Genomic DNA, 27,050 nt, shown 5'->3' with positions numbered 1-27,050 from the left:
TTAACAGTCAAGGTTTTGTGAAGTTGGGTGACTAGGAATCATCATGTTTGAATATTGTTTGTCGTGTCCCCCAGGGGTCACTGTTGGGTCCTAAATGATTTATTTAGTATATTAATGAATTATGTAATGTATTAAACATTTTTAAGTTGGTTTTCTTTGCAGATAATATTAATATCTTTTGACCAGGTGAAAATTTGGAGTGGTTGCTAAAGGTGATACAGAATATTTAGAAAATGAACAAATTAAAACCATGGTACGATAGTAACATATTATCATTCAATTTTACTGAAACTAAAATAATACGGTTTGGTACGTGTTGGGCTAATACTGCTAGATGCTATTATCGAAATGAGTTCTTGGTGATTAAACTGATGATAAAATCAGTTAGAAATCCTACATAAAATATGCACAAAATAAGTTTTCAAAAAGCATTTAAATATTACCATATTTAAATGAATGTGTAGAGGTCTGGGCAATAACTGTAAAAGTTTTTTGAATTTGCTGGTTGTTCTCCAGACAAGAGCAATAAGAACTGTTCACAGAGTTTGCTGTTTTGATCATACGAATATGGTGGCGGTAATCCACCATTTCGCTGCTTGCCAACCGCCATGAAACACGAAGAAGAAGAAGAAGAAGAAAAAGAAGAAGCAGCAGCAGGAGAAGAAAAAATAGTGTTTAGCTTAGTGTTGTCTAGTAATGCTGTTCAACACACAGGATGGACGGAAAGCAACATAACAGCGGCTTTGAGAAAGATATTGGTATGTTAATACCACTGCCAAGGGCCTCGGTGAACAGTTTGTGTGTTTACTATATGTTGTTTACTTAAGTGGTTTTGTCTGTGGAGTTCAGTGTTAGCTGTGGCTATGCTAACTAAGCTAGCTTTGGTAAAGATCAGGTTAAACCTTCGAGCATGTTTAATGAGAAACTTGTCACACATGACACGGGTCTTCATTCTGATGTTGATTCTCGTGGTGTAGCTTTAAGTTAGATTTTAACTTACTATCGCTGACCTGTAAACATAGTTGTGGTCCTTTTTCACCTGGCTAACAAACATTAGTAACGCTCTTTTTTGTGTAACTTACTGTTATTTCCCAGCTGCAGTGTTTAACAGTCATTGTTTTCACTTCAGCCCCTGCCTGTATACACGGACCCCGAAGTCAAGCACAACGTTAGCTGTACAATAACGTGACTGACATTAACTCAAGATACAAAACTAGTACTAGTAGCTAATTGTTGTGATTCTTCTTTGGCACAGCATATAGTTCAGATTTGTTATCCATAAAATAAGCCCCAAAGTCTCAAATCCCTCCTTAATATTTTATGGAATCTCCCTAAATGTGATTTTATACAATATAGGAAATAAAATTATGATAAAATAATGATTTAAGCTTTATTTACTTACTACTTTACACATGGTGCTCTGGAACAGATTTAGTGATTACAAGAAATGTGAGCAAGCATTCAAAAATAATGTCATGTTTTTTTTTTTTTTTGTTTTGAATTTAAAAAATGTCTACGCAACCAAAGTGCCAGAAACATTCGCACAGTATAAGGCAAGTTGTGGTTATGTTTAATGCTGGGGTAAATCACCAGGGTATGATATGTAATGTTCCCTGAAGTGATTGAAACATGACTGTATGTTTGTGTGTTTATTTAAAAGCCTGAGCAGTGACACTGAAGTGATGGGTCCAAGGAGAAAGGTTTCGAAACTCCAGCCTGTAGGGGGCAGCGGTGGCGGGGAACTGGTTCTCAATGAGCCCAAAGACTACATCAACGAACTGTCCCATGAAGTCCTTTGTCATATATTCAGGTATACTGCCTACAGTAGGGTTCTACCTATATTTGGCGTGTGTTTTTATTGTATGTATGACTGACCATTGCCATGAATAAGATGTTGTCATTACAATGGATGACATTATGCATACAACAAGGATGCTGGCAATATATCTTAGTTACCCCGAGATATCCAACAGTGTGAAATGTGAATTTTCTATTCATTTAACTATTATCGTCTGATATACCTGACAATCCTGGTATTTCTTTGCATTTGTTAAATTGAACATCCAATAATGCCAATAGTGTCTGCTTATTGATTTGTGACATTGCCACAATGGTCTAATACACCCAGAGATATTATAGTGAGACCTACTAGAAAATAATTCAATTCAATTCAATTCAATTTTATTTGTATAGCGCCAAATCACAATACAAATCATCTCAAGGCACTTTACAAAAACTAAAACTAAAAACCCAACAATTCCCTTATGAGCAAGCACTTGGCGACAGTGGAGAGGAAAAACTCCCTTTAACGGAAGAAAAAACCTCCAGCAGAACCGATATGTGGTACTTTAAGCAGTGTTAAAGTACCACATATCATTTCATAATAATATTACATAACCCTAGCTTAACATAGATGAATTTACAGAAATATGAATGTCACATTGACCCAAACATAAACTGCAAAAGGGATTGAAAGCTTGAATATTATTTTGTAGGTACCTTCCCATGAAGGATATAATGTGTATGGAGTGTCTGTCCCGCAAACTTCGAGAAGCTGTTACTCTGTACCTGCGAGTGGTCAAAGTAGTGGATCTTTGTGCTGGTCGCTGGTGGGAGTATATGCCTTCAGGTAAGAGCTTAAAGTACATCCACTGCATCACTGACAAACATTTAACTAAGTTCAGTGCTACAGTGCAACATCTTGGACTGCAACATCTTTATGTATATAAATTGCAGCCTCTGTTGTGTGAAAAGGTGGTTTTCAGCCTGCTGTGGAAAATAGGCCATTATTCTGCTGTCGTACCTCTCCTAGTGGGGAGTTTCACTACTGTTGGATTAGAACAGTTTTCAATATAGTGTCTGGGTGACCAGTTGTACAGAGGTATAGGACTGTAGTTGTTGTGTTAAATTTTAAGGTTGGACGATATCTTGGTGGTAGGTCAGTCTTGAACTAAATGTGAGCTGAAACAGGGAGCTGATGTTGTAAACATAAACAACTTGAGGAACATCTGGGGAGATTGAACTGGAGGTGGGGAGCAACTCTGTGGCGTAGTTGTAGAAGTCTGAGGTCTGATAGTGTTGTGGTAATGTGAAAAGACAAACATATACTGCTACGTGATTTAGATCTATTACAGAAATGGGTACCAAACCCTAGTATTAAACAGGACATGGGGCTAAATTATTAAAGACTGTAGTATAGATAAGCTTTGACGTTACTGGTTCTGTTCTAAGTGCTGGAGAATTTCCTGTTTTATTTTTTTATTATTATTTTTTTTATTGTTACATAAGTTATCTTGCAAATTCCTCTCCAACTCCATTTCTGATTAATATATTTTTTGTGATGCATTTTTACACTTCCCAATCTTTTTAGCCTCTACAAAAACAGTGGGGCAGCTCTCTCTGTCACATGCTGCACCACCGGGAAGCGCGCGCACACACACACACACACACACACACACACACACACACACACAAACAAACGCATACAGGCTGTGCTTAGTAACAATTGTGGAAAGACTGAAAGGTTCAAAAGTGTGGTTACACTTCACTAAAACCAGTGGTGACAATGCTTGTTGCCACAAGTTGATTCAGTTTTTGGACATATTAAGAGTAGGATCATGTTGTTTTCTGGTTTAGGCTTTACAGACAGCAGCTTTCTGCTTCTTTTGAAGAAGATGCCAGATTTGGAGCAGCTCTATGGCCTCCACCCTCGATACCTGGAGAGAAGACGAGTCCGGGGCTATGAGGCTTTCAGTATACCTGGAGTCCTGGAGGCACTACAAGCCTGTCCCAATTTGTTGGTCAGTATGTAGTGTAACGATATGCTGTTGAAGTAAGAGGCAGTTGTACATCATACAGAGCCAAGGGCATGCAGATTTTCAATGTCACCAGATTGCTACCTCATCTTTGTCTAAAGGTCATGGCAACTGGACTTCTTGTTGAGTCAAAACATTTCACCACTCAGCCAAGTGGCTCCTTCTTCTGTCTATCCTCCAGGTGAGTTTCATATAACACCAAGCCTCAAGAAGCCACTTGGATGAGTGGTGAAATGTTTCAACTCAACAAGAAGTCTAGTTGCCTTAACTCAGCTTCTAGTTAATTTCATCTGGACGACTGAGAATCTTCGCAGATATGACTCCTCTTTGGTTGTTTGTGTTTGAATCAGTGGCACAGCCCTCTCTGCTAAAGAAAGCATAGTAGGTCCTCTTTGTAAAAGAATTTTAAACAAAATGGAGGAAAATCTTATTGCAGCAGCAGGAATGAAGCAAAAAAAAAGTAACTACAAGACGGGAGACTTAGCTAACGTTCCCAATAACCACATGTTAGCTAACTAGCTAAGGCCTAGTGTTGAGATATATATTAACTTTTAGCACATGCTCCAGCAGCCCTCTGCCAAACCCAACATAACGTCATTAAGCTAGCCTAGTTAGTTAAGAACTAACTTCAAACCAGCTCAACTCTGTGTGGAAAAAACACAACATGAGAGAGACAGACTTACCATGTTTTACGGACTATAAGTCAAACCGAAGTATAAATCACTTTTACCAAAAACAGCCTTGTTAAACAGAAAAAACATAAACAAACAAATACAGCTAAGTTGATATATATTTGGACACTGACACAGCTCCTTAATATGTAAGCTGCCTGTTTTTCAAGGAACCAAAAGTAATTGGACAATTGTCTCAAAAGCTATTTCATGGGCTGTTCCCTTGTTCATCATCAACTGAGCAGATAAAAGGTCTGGAATTTATTCCAGGTGTGGCATTTCTGTTTGGAAGCTGTTGCTGTGAATCTCAACATAGAAGCGAAACCGACCATCATTAGGATGAAAAAACAGAAGAAATGCACCAGAGAGATAGCAGAAATGTTAGGAGTGGCCAAATCAACAGTTTGGTACATTCTGAGGAAAAAAATAGCGAACTGGTGAGCTAAGGACCTTAAAAAGGCCTGGACGTCCATGGAAGACGACAGTGGTGGATAATTGCAAGATCCTTTCCATGGTGAAAAAAAACCCTTCACAACATACACCAAAGTGAAGAACTCACTGCAGGAAGTAGGTGTATCAGTATCTACCATAAAGAGAAGACTTCATTAGAGCAAATACAGAGGGTTCACCACAAGGTGCAAACCATTAATAGAAAGGCCAGATTAGACTTTGCCAAAAAAACATCTAAAGAAGCCAGCCCAATACTGGAACAGCATTCTTTGGACAGATGAAACTTAAGATCAATCTGTACCAGAGTGAAGGGAAAAAGAAAGTATGGAGAAGGCTTGGAACAGCTTATGATCCGAAGCACACCACATCCTCTGTAAAACATGGTGATGGCAGTGTGATGGCATGGGCATGCATGGCTTCCAATGGCACTGGGTCACTAGTGTTTAATGATGTGACAGAAGACAGAAGCAGCAGGATGGACTGTGACGTGTATAGGGATATATTTTCTGCTCAGATTCAGCCAAATGCTGCAAAGTTGATTGAATGGTGCTTCACAGTACAGAAGGACAGTGACCCAAAACACACTGCAATCGCAACACAGGAGTTTTTTAAGGAAAAGAAGTAGAATATTCTGCAATGGCCAAGTCAATCACCAGATCTCAACCCAATCAAGCATGCATTTCACTTCCTTAAGACAAAACTTAAGTCAGAAAGACCCACAAACAAGCAACAACTGAAGACAGCTGCAGTAAAGGCCTGGCAAAGTATCACAAAGGAGGAAACCCAGCGTTTGGTGATGTCCATGGGTTCCAGAGTTCAGGCAGTCATTGCCTTCAAAGGATTCTCAACAAAATATTAAAAATGAACATTTTATTTACAGTAATGTTAATTTGTCCAATTACTTTTGAGCCCCTGAAATGAGGTAACTCTGTATTAAAATGGTTGCAATTCCTAAATGTTTCATAGGATATTTTTGTTTAACTCCTCTAATTAAACCTGTAAGTCTGCACTTCAGTTGCATCTGTTGTTTCATTTCAAATCCAATGTGGTGGCATGCATACCCAAATCATGAAGATTGTGTCACTGTCCAAATATTTCTGGTGCCTAACTGTATGAGTCACATTTCAAATTTTACTAATTATAGTCTAAATTAGACTATGAAGAATGTAGGCTAGGCATAAGAAAAGGTGAAAGCAGCATGTCTGTCTCCTCTCTCGAGTGACCTGAATGCCAACACTCACTCCAAACTTTGACACCTCTATGCTCAGATTGCTGCCCTGGTCCCTGAACCTACTTTAATCATTGAGAGCTACATTGTACCACTTGCCTAAACGTTTGACTTCTTTTATTGCTTCCCTGTTTATACAAAACCTTTTATCTGAAAGCACGCTTTTTATTATTGAAACACTGTCAGGGTGTGGAGACTTCCCATCTGGAGCTTGTGGAAGCAATATGGAACTACATGCCTCAGGTTCATATCCTGGGAAAGTTTCGCAACCGTAATGGGGCTTTTCCCATTCCCGCTGAGAACAAACTAACCATCCCCATAACTGCAAAGATCCAGACCCTACATCTAGTGGGTGAGTAGGAAATCACAGAGATACATTTCCCTCTACGTGACAGCTGAAATACAATGGAGTAAACTAATGACATAGTGAATGTACAGTACTGTGCAAAAGTTTTAGGTACTTTCAGTATAAATTACATAAATAGTTTTTCATTTATCAGTTTACTTCATACAAAGTGCAGTAAAGAGAATAAAAGCTAAATCTAATCAGTATTTGCAGCATTCCCCCTTGCCCTTAAATCTGCAGCAGCACCCTCTGGTTGGATCTGCAAACAGTTTCTCCTGGTACTTTGGAGAAGCTGCTTCTGTAGATTCAGGCTATGTCTTTTGTCTCTTCATGTGATCCCAGACTGACTCCATTCTGCTGAGATCAGGGCTCTGAGGGTCAGACCATCTGCTGCAGGACTCCTTGTTCTTCTTCCCTCTGAGGAACTATGGGCTTGATGTCCTGCACAGTGGGCTGCATAATGAACCTAAGATCAATCAGTCACCTGGTAGTGTTGTGTGATAAGACTCTAAAAACATTAAAAGTTTCTAAAACGTCTGCACAGTACTGCAAGTCCACTTCACGACTTCATCCCTAGTTCAGGATGGGGTGGCAAGGCTTGCTCTGTTACTGCTAAATTTACAAATACCAGACCTATTGATGATGTTTATTTTTTTGTAGGGGTGAATGTCCCAGAGATCCCCTGTGTATCCATGCTGCGCCACCTGTACCTGAAGTGGGTCCGTCTCACAAAACCACAGCCATTCAAAGACTTTCTGTGTGTGAGCCTAAGAACCTTTGTCATGCGGAACTGTGCTGGGCCAACCAACTCCCTCAAATATGTTCCCCTAGTTACTGGTTTAGCATCAGCCCGGAACCTGGAGCAGCTGGAGCTGGTGAGAGTTCCCTTCCTGGGAGGACTGATCCAACATGTGGTGGAGGACAGCTGGAGGTCAGGTGGGTAGAGCATGTGTTTCTAAATAGTCCTGAATATTAGTTTTGGTAGAATAATATGTACTTTGTATTTTGAAATGATTCAGTGAAAGGCTGTGGATATACTCACAAACCAAACTGCTGTATAAACTTATACTAAATACTGTATGCTCTAATTTTACTGCCATTTTTTAAGTTCACTGTAGTTGCTTATTGCTCTATTCAGAATGTCAATTTCCACTGTTTATATTTTATCATGCCAAATGATGAGATGCTTTCTATCCTTCTAATACTAACTGGGATTTCAGATAATTTAAATGCTGACAATTGCACCCATAGCTCTCACAGTGACTAAAAAGTAAGTTGTGTGTGTTCTCTGTAATACCTTTTATATTTGTCTTCAGGAGGATTTCGGAATCTCCACACAATTGTGTTTGGAGCGTGTAAGAATGCCCTGGAAGTGGATTTGGGCTATCTCATCATCACTGCTGCTCGCAGGTGCTCAGCCAGTCAATGTTTTAAACTAATGCAAAGAAAGAACACTTGTCAATGTACAGCTTATGTTTTTAAATCAAAATGCAAATTATTTTATTAAGTATCTTTAAAGCAACACTGTTTAGTCATTGTTCACTCTTGCAGTGGTCTGTAACAAACTGAAATGAAGAATATCCAGTATCAGTGGTACTCTTAGTTCTGCAAACAGGTTTTTTTTTTTTTTTTTTTTTTAAGATACTTTGCTGTGCCATACTACACCAAAATATACCATTCTGTGTGACCATAATTTAGCATTTTAAACCTTCAACCTTGAACCTTAAGAGTAAATGCAAAGGAAAATTGCAAAATATACACTATACAAGATTGTATATACAAATATGCGTTGCATAACAACCACTACATGTTTATGGACAACCCACATAAACACATCACGTTTACTATTGTCACTGCATAAGGACTTGAAGAAGAATCTGAGGATACACATATCCAACATACAGTTACCATAGACTACCTTTAACTACGATACCAGGCATACAATAACATAACAGAGCTGAATTATGTTGTTGCCCATAACCGAACATAGAAATTTTACTTTCCTTTTCCTGTCAAACCCAAATTGTCTCCATTACAGCACACAGGGAGAAAACAAAAACATTAAATATATGCAGATGACAATAAAACTCACCCAGCACACATGAGACAGCTTGAAGTTTCTCATAGGCAGTAAGCTGTGTTACTATTGCTAATATACAGTTGTGCTCATAAGTTTACATACCCTGGCAGAAGTTGTGAAATATTGTCCATTTTTCAGAAAATATAATTGATTGTCCAAAAAACTTTTCTTTCTTTCAGGATTAGTGGTCAGGCGAAGCTATTTATTATTACACAATTGTGTTTGCTCTTTTTAAACCATAATGACAAGTGGAACCATCCAAATGGCTGTGAGCAAATGTTTACTTTCTATTGAAGTTTTGGCCTGATAATACAATGTACATGTACACACAAGTTGACACATGCAGGTTTAAATGGCTAATAAGGATAACTGTCCACACCTGTGACCTGCTTACTTGTAATTATGGTCTGTGTATAAAAAGTCAGTGAGACTCTGGGCTCTTGACAGACCCCTGCACATTTCATCCAGTGCTGCACTGACTTTGCTGAATTCTGAGCCATGGGGAAAGCAAAGGACCTGTGAGAGAAGGTAGTTGAACTTTATAAAATAGGAAAAGGATATTAAGAGATAGATAGATTTGAGAATGCCAGTCAGTACTCGTCAAACTCTATTAAACAATTGGAAAATGAGAGGTTCTGTTGATACCAAGCCATATTCAAGTAGACCAACAAAAATTTCAGCCACAACTGCCAGGATGTTCGGGATGCGAAGAAAAACAAGTAACTTCAGCTGACATACAGATTTCGCTACAGAAAAGGGGTGTGGCTGTTTCAAGATGCACAATAATTGGACGAAAAATGGGCTGCATGGTCAGGTTGCTGGAAGAAAGCCATTATTGCGCCAATGGCACAAAAGAGCCTGCTTATAATATGCCAAACAGCACCTAGACAAGCCTCAAACCTTCTTGGGAAAAAAAATGTCATTTGGAGTGATGAGACCAAAATTGAACTTTATGGTCACATCCATAAACACTATGTTTGGAGAGAAGTCAGCAAGGCTTATGATAAAGATCACACCATCCCTGCTGTGAAGCATGGAGGTGGATCTCTGATGTTTTGGAGGTGTGTGAGCTACAATGGCACAGGGAAATTGGTTAAAATTGATGGCAAGAAGAATGCAGCATGTTATCAGAAAATATTGAATGACAATTTGCACTCATCAGCCCAGAAGCTGCACATGGGACACACTTGGACATTTGAGCACGACAGTGATCCAAAACACAAGGCCAAGTTGACATGTCATTGGCTAGAGGAGAAAAAAGTGACGGTGCTGGAGTGACCATCACAGTGTCTTGACCTGAATATCATTGAGACACTTTGGGGAGATCTCAAATGCGCAGTTCATGCAAGACATCCCAAGAATTTACAGGAACTCGAGGCTTTTTGCCAAGAAGAATGGGCAGCTTTACCATCTGAGAAAATAAAGTGCCTCATCCACAACTATCAGAAAAGACAATCAAGCTATCATTGATGCTAAAGGAGGCAATACACAGTATTAAAAAATTAAGGATATGCAAACTTTTGAACGGGGACAATCTGTATTTTCTTTGTTTTGTTTAGTGATGGTGCTATTTTTAGATGCCCCATAGTTTAATCTGAATCCCATTTAAAATAAATGTATTTTGCCCAATCACTTGTGTTTTCTTTAAAGAATGGTATGTAAACGTATGAGCATAACTGTGTGAGTACAGTATAAACAGTACACGTAAAATATCAGAATGATTTTCACTGCATGAACTTTCTATTTACTCAAATGTAGATTGTGGGGTTTTCTTGAAAACTACTACAGTTTAATGTTCAAGTCATAGAAAACAACCTTAAAGGTGTTTTTTTAGCTTCGCCTCTGTCAGATGGAGAGTGCAGAATGTATTTCAATAACTGAATAGGGACAAATGATTTAATTACATTATTTCTGTGTTTAACAGGCTTCATGAGCTGCGTATCCAGCCCTCTCTGACTAAAGATGGAGTCTTCTCAGCTCTAAAAATGGCTGAACTAGAGTTTCCTCAGTTTGAGACACTTCATCTTGGATACGTGGATGAGTTCTTGCTGCAATGTTAGTTCCTCCTCAGATATCACCACATTGACAGCCATTCTCCTGGCTTTTCCTTTGTTTCATCGTCTTCATTTTGTTTCAGTTTGTTTAAAATAATATTTGTTTGGAGTGTTTTTTTTTGGGGGGGGGGGGGGCGTTGCAGTTTGCCCTTATCTTTCAGTTGCATACAAGAAATGGTCGAGAGACAGATAGTCCACAGAGCAGGCATTTCAGTTACTCACTTGAATATGAAGGAGTAGATATGCTCCTATTTTAATAAATCCTGCTGTTGACACAGGCTGAGTAATGGCTTGTATTTTGCTTGTGCTCTACTGCCTATGAATGTGACCTGAGGCAAATGTTGATGCTGTAAGTGTTTTTCTCTGCTTTATCCATGTAACTACCATGACCATGGTTTACCACTCCCGTGTTTTGGACCCTGAGCTTCTCAGCACTCAATTGACTTACAGCTCAATGTTCCTGTAGCAGACCAGAACCTTTCTCAAACTTGAGTCTAATTGTGGTGAATAAAAAAATATGGGTGTATTGTTTTAAATATCTGAAAAATATCTTGTCTTTTTAAATGCAGGTAAAATGACTCATTTGGAACTGGTAAAGTACGGTCTGGCTGATGTCATTGAGAACCCAGGCATCATCACTGACATTGGCATAAAGGTGGTGAACGAAGTCTTCACTAATATTAAATATCTGCTCATCTACAACTGTCCCCACCTGCATAACCCTCATCATTGGATCACAGGTAAATATCACACTACTGATTCCCTAAAGTCTGTTGCCTTAATTTTGCTGCTGTCTTTTTAACCTTTACTGTGTCACTCTGTGAAGCTGCTATATTCTGCCCTTTTGTGTTGTCAGATCAGTCAAGATGGAGTCGCCTTGTTGATCTCACTCTTGTCCGCTGTCATGCTATCAAACTGGAATCCTTCTCCCAGTTCATAGAGTTACTGCCCAGTCTGGAGTTTATCTGTCTGGACCAGATGTTTAGAGAACCACCCAAGGTATCTAGTGTTCACAAATACGCTCAGTCATACTGTCTGCACTTCTCACATGCATATTTCATTGATGCTTGCAGCATTTTCTTGATCTATACCATACATCCTTCAATTACTATAAACTGTAGCAGACTGAAGATCACAGACAACCAGAGACCACTGATTTTTAATCAGCTTAATTAACTTAATCAATTAACAGCCATTATTTTCTTTATGCAATTAAATATTAATTTGTTACCCATGAATGCTGTTTAGAATTGAAAATGTATTATGTAAAATAATACAATGGGCTATTTAAGTGTTGTTTTATAGCCATTGCATACTAAAATGCTTGATGTGTTGCCATTAATGTAGCTGTGGTATATTTAGCTAAGGGGGCCTGATTAAGGCATCGGTCAGAGGAAATACCTTGGGTTGGCCTAGTCAGTAAGTCCTAAAATGTACTGTATCGAAGGTCATCCATATTGTCAACTTCCTTAAGTGTGGTGGAGGACCCCTCCAAATACTCTTTGAACCTATTTCCACAAAATATACTTAAAAAGAGAAGAATAAATCACACATTGGTTTTTGACGAATGAAGTTAATGAAGTTAAAAATTATTACTATAAGTCAATAGTGAGAGTGGTCAGTTGTCATCTGCCATTGGCTAAGGTGTTATATATCCTGATGGCAGTGGGGATGCAGGATCGTTCAGTCCTGCAGCACAGGAGTGTCGTCCACTGCAGCTGCTTCTCTGCTCCATTGCCTCACAGCAACTCATTTAGGTCAGGGGAATGGCAGGGTGAGTCAATGGCATGAATATGTTTGTCATCAAACCCATTCCCTTGCTGTCTTGGTTTTGCCTCTCCAGTTGTACCTGTTGTCACTTTTGTTTGCACCAAATCTGGTGAAACTGATTGACAATCACTTGTGCTTCCTAAATGGACAGATTGATATCCCTGACGTTTAACTGACTTGGTGTTATACTGTGATCATTAGATGTTCCCTTTGTTTTTTGAGCAGTTTATTTATAAATTCATAGAAGCGCATGTACTGCTACATCAACATTTCAGAAAAGATCAACATCACTTAAATAACCTCCCTTCTTACCATTATGCGCCTATTACTCTGGAACGGGATAAATCTTAGCTTATCAGACCACGTTTGCTCTAGAGACCAACCTTTAAGCTCCCTAGCAAATTAAAGCCTTTTTATTCCACTGCACTGGCAATAGGTACAGGAGGATTCTAAATTTAGATGTTTATATCATTTTTGCTTTTACAGGTGTAAAATTTTCATACTTTTCCAGACATTTCATAAAATTGGTTAAATCACTTAAATGTTTTCCATATGCTGGCCTGAATGTAGACATCCAGTTCATCCTATCTAAGAATGTGCAGAGTTGCTGTTGCATGGATACTGAAAAAAAGTACATGTGCAGTCTATACACATAGATGAGAGCTGATGCTGCATTAGCTGTCTTCTGTGTCTGTACCACAGCTCAGATTGTTTATATTCCCATGCAGGTGTTGATCTAACCAATTCACATGTGTGTGGCTCATTTTTTCTTCTTTGTCTATTCAGTAATCTTAAAAAATATTTTTGCTCTTGCTCTGTTGCAACTTTCTGACACAGTGCAGATAATGTCTATAGGATTAGACAGAAAAAATTAATTCATATCCTTGTCAACACTTCCTCCACTGTCTTAATATTAAAATATGAATCACACACAAGTTATCAGCAGTTGTAGTGCTCAGTATCTGCAGTATTAGTTATTATTCATCCCCTAGCTCACTTGGACCAGAACACTAAATTTGATAATTAACAACTACAGCTAATGATATTTAATGTGAACTGTTGACATGTACCTGGGTGGTATTTCAGTCATCTTGTTCAACAAACTCTTACCCTTGCTCTGAGCTCTGGGTTAAGCAACCCAGAGAAGTGTTTTCAGTTCTGATCATTTAGTTTAAAGTCTGAGTTGATTCACTCAGAATGAAGCATGCATGTGATGACTATAAAAAGCCATCATCAGTGGAACCCCATGGACTGCAATTGACCATGACAATGGGTTTTTAAAGAGCAAAGGTGACATTTTAATCCAGTGGCGCTACAAATATTCTGTGACATTAAGACCCTGTGATGGAGAAAAGTGTCAGCGATTTCATTCTGCTACATTTTATTCAGCAAACTCATTATGTATCAGACTTTACCTGATGGATTCTAAAGTTGAAGCTTTTATCTCATCTCATTTCGTGTGCTGGAGTCCTACTTTTTGTTACATTAATTTATCTTTTAAACTACAGTCAATCTAGTTTTTAGTTCCATAAGTCTTTTAAGATGCACTTCAATCATCGTCACTCAGAAGTATTCACATAATCTTAGATGTGTTTAATAACAAGGCATTTGGTTCTACTTTTTGTATAGTTGTCTTGCAGAGAGTCACAGTGTAATAAAGACACTGTGTAAAGATGGTGAGCTGAGGGTCAATCCATGTCGTGTAATACGTATTTATATGTGAGGCGGGTGTAAATGTGTTTGACTGATGACTGTTTGATCATGAAAGCTTTTATGCTAGATAAGATGCATCTGTGGTTACAAACTGCTAGATAGGCTAGGCTAGATAACAGGGATTTTTATCCTGTTCTCCCAACATACACTTTTGAACATGCTCTGATCTGCACTTTGAAATGGCCTGTATGAAGGACATGAAACAGCATAAAGTTAGTGTATGTGAAATAAAGTTAGTATATGTGGTGACGCATTTGTATGTTGTTTGTATTTGTTAGGGTTGTGCCAGGGTGGGCCTGAGTGCAGGAACTGGTATTGGTGTGTCCTCAGCACTGGTCAGCAACCAGAACTCCAACAACGACAATGACAATAACAACAACCACCACCACCACAATAATGAAGCCAACCTGCCCCCTGCGCCTCCACCTGTCGTTAACAACATCAACAACAACAACCAAAGGCGGCGGCAGCACAATGGCAAGTATACCCCTTAACTCAGCACTGTTTTTGTTTTTCTGGAAAAGATCTTTCAACAGTTTTTGAGAGATCATGTTGATAAACAAACAAATGGGACTAGAAGCAACCCTTCATACTTAAATTAAGTAAAGTTGTTTTCACAGCACCAGTGGAGGTAAATGGGATGGAGAATGAAGAGGAAGAGGAGGAGAACATGGAGGTTGAGGCTCAGATTGAGTTGAAAGGATCAGAAGCAGAGGAGAGGGTAGAAGAAGCTGGGATGGCTCCAGGACCCAGTCGGGGAGCTGGAACACCAGCTCCTCCTGATGAGGAGCAAGCAGGTCTGGAGCTGTTCTCTTTCATATTTAACAGAGATTAAAACAACAGTTTTCTGTTCACCTACACTCACTCCTTTTTTAAAATAGAAATGTTTTGTTTTGTACCTCTAGGTCCCAGTGGTTTAGTTCAGCAGTGCAGACCAGCTGGTGCTATTGTTCCCAAGCCCCCACTGGTCATCTCAGATTCAGACAGTGAGGAAGAAGAAGGCCTTGTTTCAAGGCTAGTGCCAGCTTCCTGTTTGCAGCAGCAGGCTTCTTATACAGAAGGTGTCAGCACAACTTACAACACACCAAGCAAGCACAACAGAATATGTTGTATATATATGTATATGTATATGCATATATATATATATATATATATATATATATATAAATAAAAGTTAAGGAGGTCTTAATACTTTCGGAGTACACAGTATATTCAGAAAGTATTAAGACCTCCTTAACTTTTTTCAGTTTATTATGTTGCAGCCTGATACAATTGTTTGAATTCTTTTTTTCTCCATTAATCTACACTCAGTGCCACATAATGACAAAGTGGAAACAGAATTTTAGTACTTAGCTGAAGCACCTTTGTCAGCAATTACAACCTTAAGTATTTTAGGGTATGACAAGCTTTGCGCACCTAGATTGGGGGAGTTTTCTGCCATACTTCCTTGCAAAGCCTTTCAAGCTTCGTCAGGTTGGATGGGCCATTTTTAGATCTCTCCAGAGATGTTCAACAAGGTTCAAGGCAGGGCTCTGACTCTAGGACATTCACAGAGTTGTCCCTAAGCCACTCCTGTGTTGTGAAGGTGAACCTTCGGCCCACTCTTTCATTGAGGATATCTCTACATTCAGCTTTCCCTCAACTCTGACCGGTCTCCCAGTCCCTGCTGCTGAAAAACACCCCCACAGCATGATGCTGCCACCACAATGCTTCAGAGTTGGGATGGTACTGGGCAGTTGAGAGGTGCCTGTCCTCCAGACATGACATCTAGAATTGAGGCCAAACGACATCAGACCAGAGAATCTTGGCCCTCACAGTCTGAGAGTTCTTCAGGTGCTTTTTTGCAAACTCCAAGCAGCTTTCATGTGTTTCACACTGAGAGGCTTCCATTTAGCCACCCTGCCATAAAGCCCAGATTGGTGGAGTGATGGTTGTCCTTATGGAGCTTTGTCCCATCTCCACACAAGATCTCTGGAGCTCAGTCAGAGTGACCGTTGGATTGTTGGTCACCTCTCTTACTAAGGTACTTCTCCCATGATTACCCAGTTTGGCTGGGCAACCAGCTCTTGGAAGAGTCCTGATTGTGCCAAGCGTCTTCCATTTGAGTATTATGGAGACCACAGTGCTCCTGGGAACCTTCAGTGCAGCAGAATGTTCTTATTTTTTATTCAGTTCAATTCAGTTTATTTGTATAGTGCCATTTCCCAGCTTCCAGATGCTCACCCCAGACTTGAACAGACTCAATCCAACTTGGTCTGATTAGTCATCACACCTAAATCATATATACAATAGGCTCAACAGTTATTAGGGCATGTTTCTAAAGTCCTTAAGTCACATGCTTTGTATACGGTGATCCACCGCAGCATTACAACCACCTTCTTAATCTTGTGTACATCTCCCTCATGCTGCCAAAACAGCTTTGAGCCTCCACAAGACCCCTGATGGTGTCCCCTGGTATCTGACATGTTAGCATCAGATACTTTAAGTACTTTTAAGTTGTAAGGTGGACCCTCCATGGATCGGATTTGTTTTTCCCAGCACATCCCACGTCCTCCCCAGGTAAACAATGCAGATACACCCAGCCATCTGTGTGTGTGTAAAGGAAAATGTGATTCATCCACCCAGGCCATCTTCTTCCATTTGTTCATGGTCCAGTTCTGATGATCAGATGCCCATTTTAGGTGGTTTTAGCAAGGAGCCATGTTGGACACAAGGTCAGCATGGACACACTGATCAATCACAGCTTCATAAAATGCATTTTGTGTTCCAACACCTCTCACATCCAGCTTTAATTTTTTTAGCAATTTGTGCTACAGTAGCTCTTCTGGGGGATCAGTCCAGACAAGCTATTCTTTGCTCATCAGTAAGCCTTGGGTGCCCATGTCCACCATTTGTCCTTCCTTGAAGATAGTATGAAGATATTAAGATAATCAATTCATTTCACCTGCCAGTGATTTTAATGTTGTGGCTAATCGCTGTATATCTTCATTTAATCACATCAATAGTCTGTTTCATTTTGGCTTTTATCCAACCATTAAATATTCCAGGCTGATGTTTTTTGTGATATTTCAAGATATTGTTTTCAAAACGTTTAGCGTTTCCTCTCAGGTTTCTTTTTGTGTAAAAGAAAATGCACATACAATACAGAGTAAAATAGGTGGATGGAAACAGTGTCCATTTGAGTTTACCACAGTATGTTACAATTGTGTGTGGAGACTGGGATCAGTAAAGAACAGCTACCGTACAAGGGCATAGTGTATGTGAGAGCATTTGCCTTTTTTTGTTCCATTTAATAAAATTCTAATAAAATGCAGTTACAGATGTAAGAAGCTTTATCTAAGCTCTAAGATCTAAGCTTTGTTTACTTGGAATTAAAAAAAAAACATTTTTAGAATCAAATTTATTTTGTCAAATTATTTCTGAACAAGTAATTAATAAATGTGCTAGTGTCCCCAGCGGTTTAACATATATATATATATATATATGTGGGTTTGTGTGTTTCTAGGGAAAGGAAAGACTCCTCTGAGGCGGAGCAACAATGTGGCTGTATCAGTAACATCCTCAATGGATCAGACAAAGGCTCAGGTGTCAGACAGCAGCTGTGAGAAGAGCTGTCAGGTAACCAGTGAACAGATCAAGGCTGACATGAAGGCTGCTGCTGAGAACAGCAGGAGGACTAGCAGTAAAGGAATTACTACTGATGCTTTAGAGACCACTGAAAGGTCAGAGGCTGACAGTGGGACAGTACGGGGCGGTGGGAGTTCTGAGGCAACAGGAAGAACTGGTGCTACGCCAGGGACTGGATCCCTGGGCGGGACTGGATCCCTGGGCAGAACTGGACCTGAGGCAACCAGAACAACTGCTGACAGAGCTACAGGAACAGGCTGGGCTAATGATGGTGCAGAAGGTCCTGGACCAGAGCGTGGGGACAGCTGCACAAAGGAGATGGGGGTGAGGCCTCGATCTAGTCTTGCTGGTGTTGACAGTCCAGAGCCAAGAGATGCTACTGTAAACCATGCTACTAAAAGACAAAGTCTGCAGGCTGGACAGAGACAGAGACAACCTGCTCCTGCTAGCTCTGCCTCGGCTGCTGGTTTGGGTTCACAGCAGGGTCAGGCCAGTGGTGACGACTTTGTTCCTAGACGACCTTTGACTCGATCTTGCACTCGTATGTCCTCTGTGTCCCTGGTACCTGAGACAGGTAAGACTGAACTTACAAACACAGAACACATTTGAAGTGTCCATTTGCTATGACTATAACTTTGCTTTTGTTTTGTTGTACAGGCAAATTGTGTTTTTTCCACAGAGCTGGATATTGACAATAACTTTGCAATACAATATGTGTTACAATACAGACCCCCACTATTTTAATAGTTTTAATAATAATCCATATTTGTATAGTTTAGTTAACCATGTGTGCGTGCTCCAGGCTGTCAGCATACATAACATACCTGGTAGACAAAAATGAACTACAAGGTACGCAGATGAAATCTGCATTTCTTTGCCTGTGATGGACTTTCATTAACATGTTTCCATGTTTTTTCTTTTGTTCTTTCAAACAGTTTCTCATATGTTTGACGTAGCTATAAAAGTACAGTGCTAAAATAATAATAATCAGCATCAGTTTGGCATATTTGTTAAGAGTTAAATCTAAACTGTTGCGTTGTTCCGTGCGATACGTTTGCTGTTTATGATGTGTAGATCTTTCAAGAGCCAGACCTCGAGCAGCAGTCAGAAGAAAACGAATGGCTGACAAATCAACCAGCACATCAGATCCAGTCACTGAGGATGATCATGTACAGGTACACACACACACAAACAATCTGACATAGCCACAGCTTATCAGTATCATTTATTCACTGTCTTTCAAAGTCCAGGATTTTGAATACTTTTTATGCACTTTTCTGTCCTGTGGTGGGAGGCAAAGTCCTTCAGATGGAGCTTGGAGGAATAAACTTGAGGACAATGAAAACTTTTCCCTCCTGTTTGTTGTCTAAACTGCCGAACACTGGGAAAAATTTAACAAAACAATAGCTGTCAAACTTTGGTTACTCTATAGCTTTTTTTTTTTTAATTGTATTTGAAAATAAGGGGCTTAACCCCTCTCTGCCCAAATTTATTTACAATTATATAAAAAAAAAAAAAAATTTTTCACCTTGGCTGCATTCAAAATTCATGGCAATAGTCAGCAGGGGGTTAAGCATTTGTTTTCTGAATATCCTCTGTTAGTATTATCCACATCCATACATGCATTTCCTCATGCAGATCTTGTCTCTGAAGAGTAAGAACCTAGTGGGCATCACTCTGACCAACTGTGGAATCACTGACCTGGTTCTCAAAGACTGTCCCAAGATGATGTTCATTCATGGTAATACCCAGACTTATATGTGATTTCACACACACATTTTGATTTGACTTATGGATGTTTGTAGATAACACAAGGTCTGAAGTACGCTAGTACCAGATCTTCAAATGGTTTAGTTAAAATTTTAAAAAAAATAAATACATTTTGATGATGCAGTGCCTTTGATTCAGTATCAGGTATCTGTCTGAGACCTGAAAATATTCACAACTGTACTAATGTAAACTTGCAGGATTTGTCAAGTGGTGTGCTGGTGGAGTTGAAACAGTGTTGAAATGTAGCTAAACCACCTGTTTTAGTCGATAGTTCCTGTTGACAGCTCAGTTTAGCAGACATGTTCATGTTCAGTAACCTGGAGTGCTATAGATGAGTTAAAAATCATTTCATGACATTGCTTTAATACAGGAGTTTATGAGAAAGCACTATGAAGCTCCTAACGAGGAGCAATGTATTTAACCTTTTTTGTGACTGATCCTTAATTGCAAATTGGAGATTGTTTAATTCTATTGCTCAACTGCCAGTCCTTCTCTGTAGTTACAACCAGTGGTGGAAAGTAACTAAGTACATTTGCTCAAGTACTGTACTTAAGTATAATTTTGAGGTATCACAATTTTACTCCACTGCATTTATTTAATAATTTTAGTTACCAGTTACTTTTTGAAATTACATGATATAGTATCATAAAATTTTATTGATCCTATAGGAAACTCACCAGCTGCAACATTAAAGTGATCAACATTGGATCAATAAATACGGCCCAAAAATATAAAATACTGTATGAGATACATCCATTATTTGAATCAACTAATATTTATCTGCATCTCACATTAATGTATTTTATAAAATACATTGTGAGATACATCCATAGTTAGAATCAGTTAACATGAAATACAATAAACAATGAAAAACACACTTTCTGTTCAGTTTTAACAGTTTATGTCCATGTGTAGTTTGAGTCCGCATCGTCACACACTGCTGTGTCTCACTGCAGCCACCAGATGTCGTGTGTTGAAGCAGCTGAGAGTAGAAAGCGCCCCCATACTGAACAGGTTTGATTATGCTCAGTGTAAGAAACTGGACATGGAACAGGTCCTGGATCAGATTCTGAGAATGCCTCCTGAGAGGAACCGCATCATCTACATGCGCCCTATGCACCAGGTTGGTAATCTGTGATTTCATCTATTTTCTTAGGGCTCTTTAGAAATTAAGACATGCTTTTAATTGCATCACAGAGACTAATTACAAATAATTACAAATATCTTTTCAATCTATAGTACAAACATAAAAAGGTAAAAGTTCTTACATTAAATAGCCATCTTTACCTTACTGTCTACATTATTGTTAAGAAAATGAACATATTTACTTAAGATCACTCACTTTTTAACAAAAACATTTTGAGTCCTTTGTCAGTTTGCTGGTGGCATTAAATTAACTTTTAATGTGGCAATCAAAGTACCAGAATTTGCATTTTTATGCTGTTAACACTAAAAACGGATGCCTCTCTCTTGCTGTTCATGTTCACCTGCAAAGATGATTAAACATGAATAAATAAACCTTTTAGCAGCTTTTAGTTGATGGATAACCTCTTCCATAAAACAAATTAGGCTAACATCTGCTATGTGTCTAGTTCTGGTGGGTAATATTTCCCATGCTTTCCATAACGCTATAATGTTTCAAACAGAAGTTTGAAACATTATAGCCCCTTATACCTCATCTTTTTTTTTCTCTCGCTCTTTCTTCAGATTGACTCTGTAGCATTGGAACGCCTGCTCTTCCAAGGACCCTACCCCTACCACATCGCTATAGTGCATGAGTTCAGCAATCCTCCAAACATACGGAACAAGGTTCGCATTCGCAGCTGGATGGACACTATAGCCAACATCAGCCAGTGAGTAGCATCTCAGAATAGCCACCCTTGTTTCCTATTGATTTCAATGTTTTCCATTGATACATGACAGCTCTAGATGGAAATGTTGATTCGTAGTGTGTTGTTAGCATGGTGACGCACTGGTCACACCACAGTCATTGTGGACTGCATAATATTCAGAGGTGTCCCTGATATTCTGATCTCCTCATAAATATAATTAGGGAGAACAAAGAACAGAAACACCTCACAATATAATGTAGATCAAAACACTACCATCTGTGAGCTCAGTAATAAATTGAACATAGTGAGTTGTACATGTGTGCTATTTAATAGTGGCCACTTTGAGTGTGTTGTTCATCACTGTTGTTATTTAAGAAAAAATGGCTAGTTTCACTTTATGACATTAAGCCCACAGTCAGATTGTTCACTACCAGTTTAATAAAATACAGAGCAAAACATTTAGAATTCTAAGTATGAGGCCAAATATTAGTCTCAACATACCTGCTACAGGCGAGCCATACACTGACGTCTCCATGTCTTTGCCTGACTCCTCAGAGAGTTAATCAAGTATGAGTTCTTCCCAGAGGCCACTAGGACCGAGGAGGATGTCAAGAAGTATCCCAAATACCCTTGGGGCCGGGACATATATACACTGGAGGGTAATACAGTCAAACCTACAAGGGAGACATGCACCTATACATCAACCACACATCTTTCTGTGTTGTAGCCACAAATCTATGGTACATCTATAGTAGGACAATGATGTTGAATTTGAATGAGAACAATGTTTGCCTTTATAGTGTTGACACTGTGATTGTTTATGTCGATATCACATGCATCAGGTTACATATATTTATACATACATTTGATTAGGTAAGTATTGTAATCATTTAAATGTAATGTACGATGCAATAAACGGCGAGTGGGTCTGAATAATTTTTGAGACCACTTTATCCATCCTTTAAATTTGAGGAACCTAAACATGTCATACGTGTTAAAATGAAAGACATGGTTGGTTCTTTGTAGCCAGTGACTCACTGAAGACTGTAACCTGCAGACCACTTAGAGTGCTATTTGATGCACTGCCAGGCCTCAAGTCATCTTCCCCTCCCCACTTGTGTGGAGGGTTGTCTGTATCTTTAGGATGTTTATCCTGCTGCATGACTGTAAAAATGGCTAGTGGGCTGGAAGATAACACAAACTTGGTAATTAGCACAAAAATCCCATAACAATGATAGTTAATCAAATTGGTGATTTTTGAAAAATGTGTCTGTGCTACGTTTGGGCCAACAGTGACATGGTCATGTTAGGGTACATACAGTAGCTAACATGGGGAAACTGTGGCAAAAACAGGTTGCACAGTATCAGTTGTTTGCTGGATAAACAGTAAAGCCATTTTTGCTTTAAAATATGTTGTTGTTATAAGCTATGTACACAATAGCATGATCAATGTCATTTTTTCATACCACTCCAGCTAAACATAGCCTTCCCATTTCTTTCAAAAAAAGTTATTAACATGTTACACCACAGGTTCAGTAGTACTAATCAGTACACTATGACCTCAGGACTTTACTGAGCATTAGGAAATGACATCCTTCCGCATCTCTTTTTTTTCTTCCACGTAATGCATGTAGAAAATGTTGAGCTTCACACAGCTTAAGTCTTCAGTCCAAACCAACCAAGTGCAAAACACTACATATAGATTTTACTTCCAAAGTTTCCAAGCAACTGGCAGACAGTAGACTCATGGCATATCTTTTTCCTTAAAGTTAAGTAACTTCTATTATGGTACTGTTCAGGAGTAGTGGATGGTGCCCCATACAGCATGATAACTGACTTCCCCTGGTTGAGGACTCTGAGATCAGCTGATCCCAACAGCTATGCCCGCTATGACTTTGAGGATGATGAAAGCAGTGAGTGCAGTCAGTCTATTGATATGTCAATAATTGCATATTCAATACAGTTGTTCATGTAACCTGACCATATAAACACTTGAAATGTTTTTTGTCTGGATTGTGTTGTGTGTCAGCCACCATCTATGCTCCACGGCGTAAAGGCCAACTGTCAGCTGACATCTGCATGGAGACCATTGGAGAGGAGATCTCAGAGCGGCGACAGAGCAAAAAAGGAGTGTTTCAGCGAGTGGTGGTCCTGTTTCTTCATCACTGTGATACACCAGGAGAACCTGTGGATGATGACTACATCTAGACACCACTAACCTCCCCTGTCAATCACACCCAGAAAGAAAACATCTGGTTTAGAGAGAGATGTATGACAGTTTGTTTGCTGTGCAATATATGCAGTTCAGAGCTGTGCCCTTACACACTGACATGGACACAGTAACTCAAGAGACAGCAAGGGGGGCACTGGGGGATGCTGGTAAATGTGAACTGGACAGCAGAACTGGTCACAGCTCTTTAAATGCTTAAAGCACTTTGCAAAAACTCTTCCAAAGAATGTACACTAGTGTGCTTTGTTTCATGAGGACCAGATTGAAGTCTTTTTAAATGAATGTTTTTCAGCATTGCAGCTGCATGGGGGAAAATGGATAATATTTATGTATTTGGATTATTAGGATGAGTTTCATGACCTATGTTTGATGCTGATTTTCTTATTTGATCAGAATTCCAAGGCGTGTAGCCGCCATAGCGTACAGAACGTTCTCATATGAAAGTAAGTATAAGACAGTAACTGAGGGGGTGGAAATTAAAACTCTAAAGGTAAATTTATTATAATGTACATTTTCATTTGAAGTCTAATGAAGTCCTGTCTTTAGTATAGTCCTGTCCCAAGTAAGGCTTGGCATTTTCTGCTGTTGAGTCCACTGTTAACAGCATGACCCCAGTTGTCTGCACTGCTCATGTTTTCAGCTGCATCTGTTCACTGACACAGTCTGCCTGCCTCTGTTCCACACTGATCGCAATTAACCTTAGACAAAATTGTCCAAGAAACAACACTTTTTTATTTTTTTTATTTTTTTTTGTACATGTGCAAGTGTTATTGGCACTAGGTGGTTGCCTATGTTTACCTTAGAAAGTGCTGAAAAATTGCAACAGTTGTGGATTAACTTGCCTGTAGCAGATTGTTTTCAGTCCCTTTGTGTGTCAGGCCTACCAGGGAACTAAATCTAATGAATGCTAGTTCATTGAAATTTATGGGTTTGATAAACTATATCGCCGAGCGCATATTCTAAACCAGCCTGATGTGGAAACCAAACATAATAGTGCCATGCAAGTACATTGTCAGTTTATTAGGGGCTCCCTGCTAAACAATGCTCCAATCTCTCAAATGTCTGCGTCATCCCATAACCTCCTACGTAAAAGGAGCAGAGAAAAACCAAACTGTTTTAAGCATTTTTATGGTGCTGGATGATTTTTCTCTTAAGTCCTTGAAGGTCCCAGATTGTCTCATTAAGGATTTTACTGGTGTATGGACAGCTCTGTACTGCAGTGAGTTGAACTGTTCTAGGTTCATGTGGATTTTCTTCAAATACAGAAAGTGGTTTGGGTTGAGAAAAATGAACTTCTTTAAAATCGGCAATGGTCACTATTGGTGGAATACCAACTTGGTTGGATGGACTGAGTTTGATGTGAGTCCTGCCTTCTCTTCGTGTGCTGACAACAGTGCACATATCATGGATTACAGTATGCTTTCATTGTGTTTGTTTATAAAGAAAAAAATATTTCACATACAAAAAAATAAAATAATGGGACATAATTTGTTTGAATTTATTATTAGATTCCAGTGAACAAAACTATAACTCATATTCACCAAACAAGAAACCTTCACTGAGAGCACACTGAGCTAAAATATCACTAACAACAATAAAATATCAGTCACCAGTGAAAATGATGCATTTTATATGTATGTTGATGAATATCTATATAAAAAAAAAAAAAAACATGCTATAGAACAGGGGTATTCAACTAAAATTTAAAGAGGTCCAGTTAGAGAAAATTTCTTGAAGCAAAGGTCCGGAAGATCATAATGTCTAACTAGTTAGTGTGATATATATTTAAGTAGCCTAGTAGTTTTATCAACATCTGCATGTAATCAATACCTGACTGTCAAATCAAATGAATTCATAATCTTTATGTTGTGTCTCATAATGGCGTTTCACATTGCCACTTTTAATAAGTGAACATATGAGACACACTGGTTTGGTGTTCCCAGTGGGAAGTATGAACAGAATGTGATACCAATCACATGCTCCAGTCTCTGTAATAAGATGTTGTGGTCAATGGTGTTGAATGCTGCACTAAGGTCTAGGAGGACAAGTATAGAAACAAGTCCATTATCTGAGGCTAAGAGAAGATCGTTGGTAACTTTCAACAGTGCTGTTTCTGTACTATGATGTGCTCTAAATCCTGATTGAAAATCTTCAAATAGTTCATTCCTGTGTAAGTGGTCTGATAGCTGCTTAGCAACAGCTTTTTCTAGGATTTTAGAAATAAATGGCAGGTTGGATATTGGTCTATAATTAGCCAAGACTCCTGGATCAAGACTAGGCTTTTTGAGTAAAGGTTTGATTACTGCAGTCTTAAAGGCCTGTGGTACGTAGCCTGATACTAGAGATAAATTTACCAAGTCCAATAAAGATGAGTTCATTAATGGCAGGGTGCCTTTAAGCAGTCTAGTCGGGATGGGGTCTAAGAGACACGTTGATGATTTCGATGAAGCAACTACTGATGTAAATTCAGAGAGATCTATAGGAGAGAAGCAGTCTAAACATAACTGAGGTCCTACAGATGATTCAAGAGCTACTGTAGTAAAAGATTCATTTATTGCAGGTATAGGAAGCATCTGCTGAATTTTATCTCTAATAGTTGTGATTTTATTTGTAAAGAAACTCATAAATTCATCACTGCTGAGAGCTAAGGGAACACTGGGCTCAACGGAGCTGTGACTTTTTGTCAGCCTGGCTACAGTGCTGAAAAGAAACCTGGGATTGTTCTTATTTTCCTCTATTAGTGATGAATAGTATGCAGTTCTGGCTTTACGGAGAGCTTTTTTATATGTTAGTAGACTGTTTTTCCAGGCTAGAAAAATTTCCTCTAAGTTTGTGGAACGCCACTTCCTTTCCAGCCTTCGTGATGCCTGCTTTAAGGTACGAATATGTAAATTATACCATGGGGCTAGTCTTCTCTGATTCACTAACTTCTTTTTCAGAGGGGCTACAGAATCAAGCATTTCACGCAGTGAGGTTACAGCGCTGTCAACAACATGATCAATTTGGTAGGGAGTGGGATTGAAGCAGCTGCCCTCCACTATGTTTATACTTGGCATAGATGTAAATAAAGATGGAATCATTTTCTTAAATTTATTAACAGCGTTGTCGGATAAACATCTGCTGTAGTGGAATTTTCTTCCAAACGCTGCATGAGCCATTATTTTAAATTCAAAAGTACTTATCCAGTCAACCTCTGTGGTACTACCCTACAAATATCTAGATGTACACCTGGACAATAAGTTGGAGTGGTCACTGAACACAGATGTACTATATAAAAAACGGCTGAGACAACTTTTCCTCCTAAGGCAGCTTAGGTCCTTAGACGTCTGCAGGAAGATGCTGCACATGTTTTACCAAACTATAGTAGCCAGTGTGCTGTTTATGCTGCAGTCTGCTGTGGAGGCAGCATAAAACAGAAGGATCCAAGGCAGCTGGACAAACTGGTGCAAAAAGCTTGTTCAGTG

The 27,050-nt window shown here is 39.1% G+C and overlaps 1 protein-coding gene across 5 annotated transcripts; it reads left to right on the top strand.

The window, feature by feature from the left end:
- The first annotated feature begins 623 nt into the window (after nt 1-623).
- On the top strand, nt 624-25,073 carry fbxo38 (F-box protein 38). 5 transcript variants are annotated; one of them, XM_026330207.1, is made up of 21 exons: nt 624-758; nt 1,661-1,810; nt 2,496-2,629; nt 3,637-3,800; nt 6,351-6,516; nt 7,171-7,446; nt 7,827-7,920; nt 10,515-10,645; nt 11,214-11,384; nt 11,501-11,643; nt 14,406-14,604; nt 14,748-14,924; nt 15,033-15,188; nt 17,633-18,328; nt 18,829-18,929; nt 19,393-19,495; nt 20,481-20,647; nt 21,232-21,377; nt 21,912-22,015; nt 23,156-23,269; nt 23,386-23,564. In XM_026330207.1, exons 2-21 carry the CDS (start codon nt 1,683-1,685, stop codon nt 23,562-23,564), a joined length of 3,549 nt encoding a protein of 1,182 aa, XP_026185992.1. In that variant the 5' UTR covers nt 624-758; nt 1,661-1,682. The 5 variants fall into 5 exon arrangements, with proteins under 5 accessions (XP_026185992.1, XP_026185994.1, XP_026185993.1 ...); XM_026330209.1 differs by lacking the exon at nt 624-758 and having other exon boundaries at nt 1,683-1,810; nt 17,633-18,078; nt 18,169-18,328; nt 23,386-25,073; XM_026330208.1 differs by lacking the exon at nt 624-758 and having other exon boundaries at nt 1,683-1,810; nt 23,386-25,073.
- Nucleotides 25,074-27,050: the final 1,977 nt, after the last annotated feature.

This window comes from Mastacembelus armatus, chromosome 10 (assembly GCF_900324485.2).
Source record: "Mastacembelus armatus chromosome 10, fMasArm1.2, whole genome shotgun sequence".
NCBI classification, from domain to species: Eukaryota; Metazoa; Chordata; class Actinopteri; order Synbranchiformes; family Mastacembelidae; genus Mastacembelus; species Mastacembelus armatus.
Note: the sequence above shows the minus strand (reverse complement) of the source record. Positions and strands in the feature narration are given on the sequence as shown.

What these genes read in the sequence shown, in the direction of transcription:
- fbxo38 (XM_026330208.1), top strand. Translation starts at nt 1,683, where the DNA reads ATGGGTCCAAGGAGAAAGGTTTCGAAACTCCAGCCTGTAGGGGGCAGC. An exon ending in GTGGGAGTATATGCCTTCAG is followed by an intron (nt 2,630 to 3,636) that starts GTAAGAGCTTAA and finishes TTTCTGGTTTAG; the next exon opens with GCTTTACAGACAGCAGCTTT. An exon ending in AAGCCTGTCCCAATTTGTTG is followed by an intron (nt 3,801 to 6,350) that starts GTCAGTATGTAG and finishes AAACACTGTCAG; the next exon opens with GGTGTGGAGACTTCCCATCT.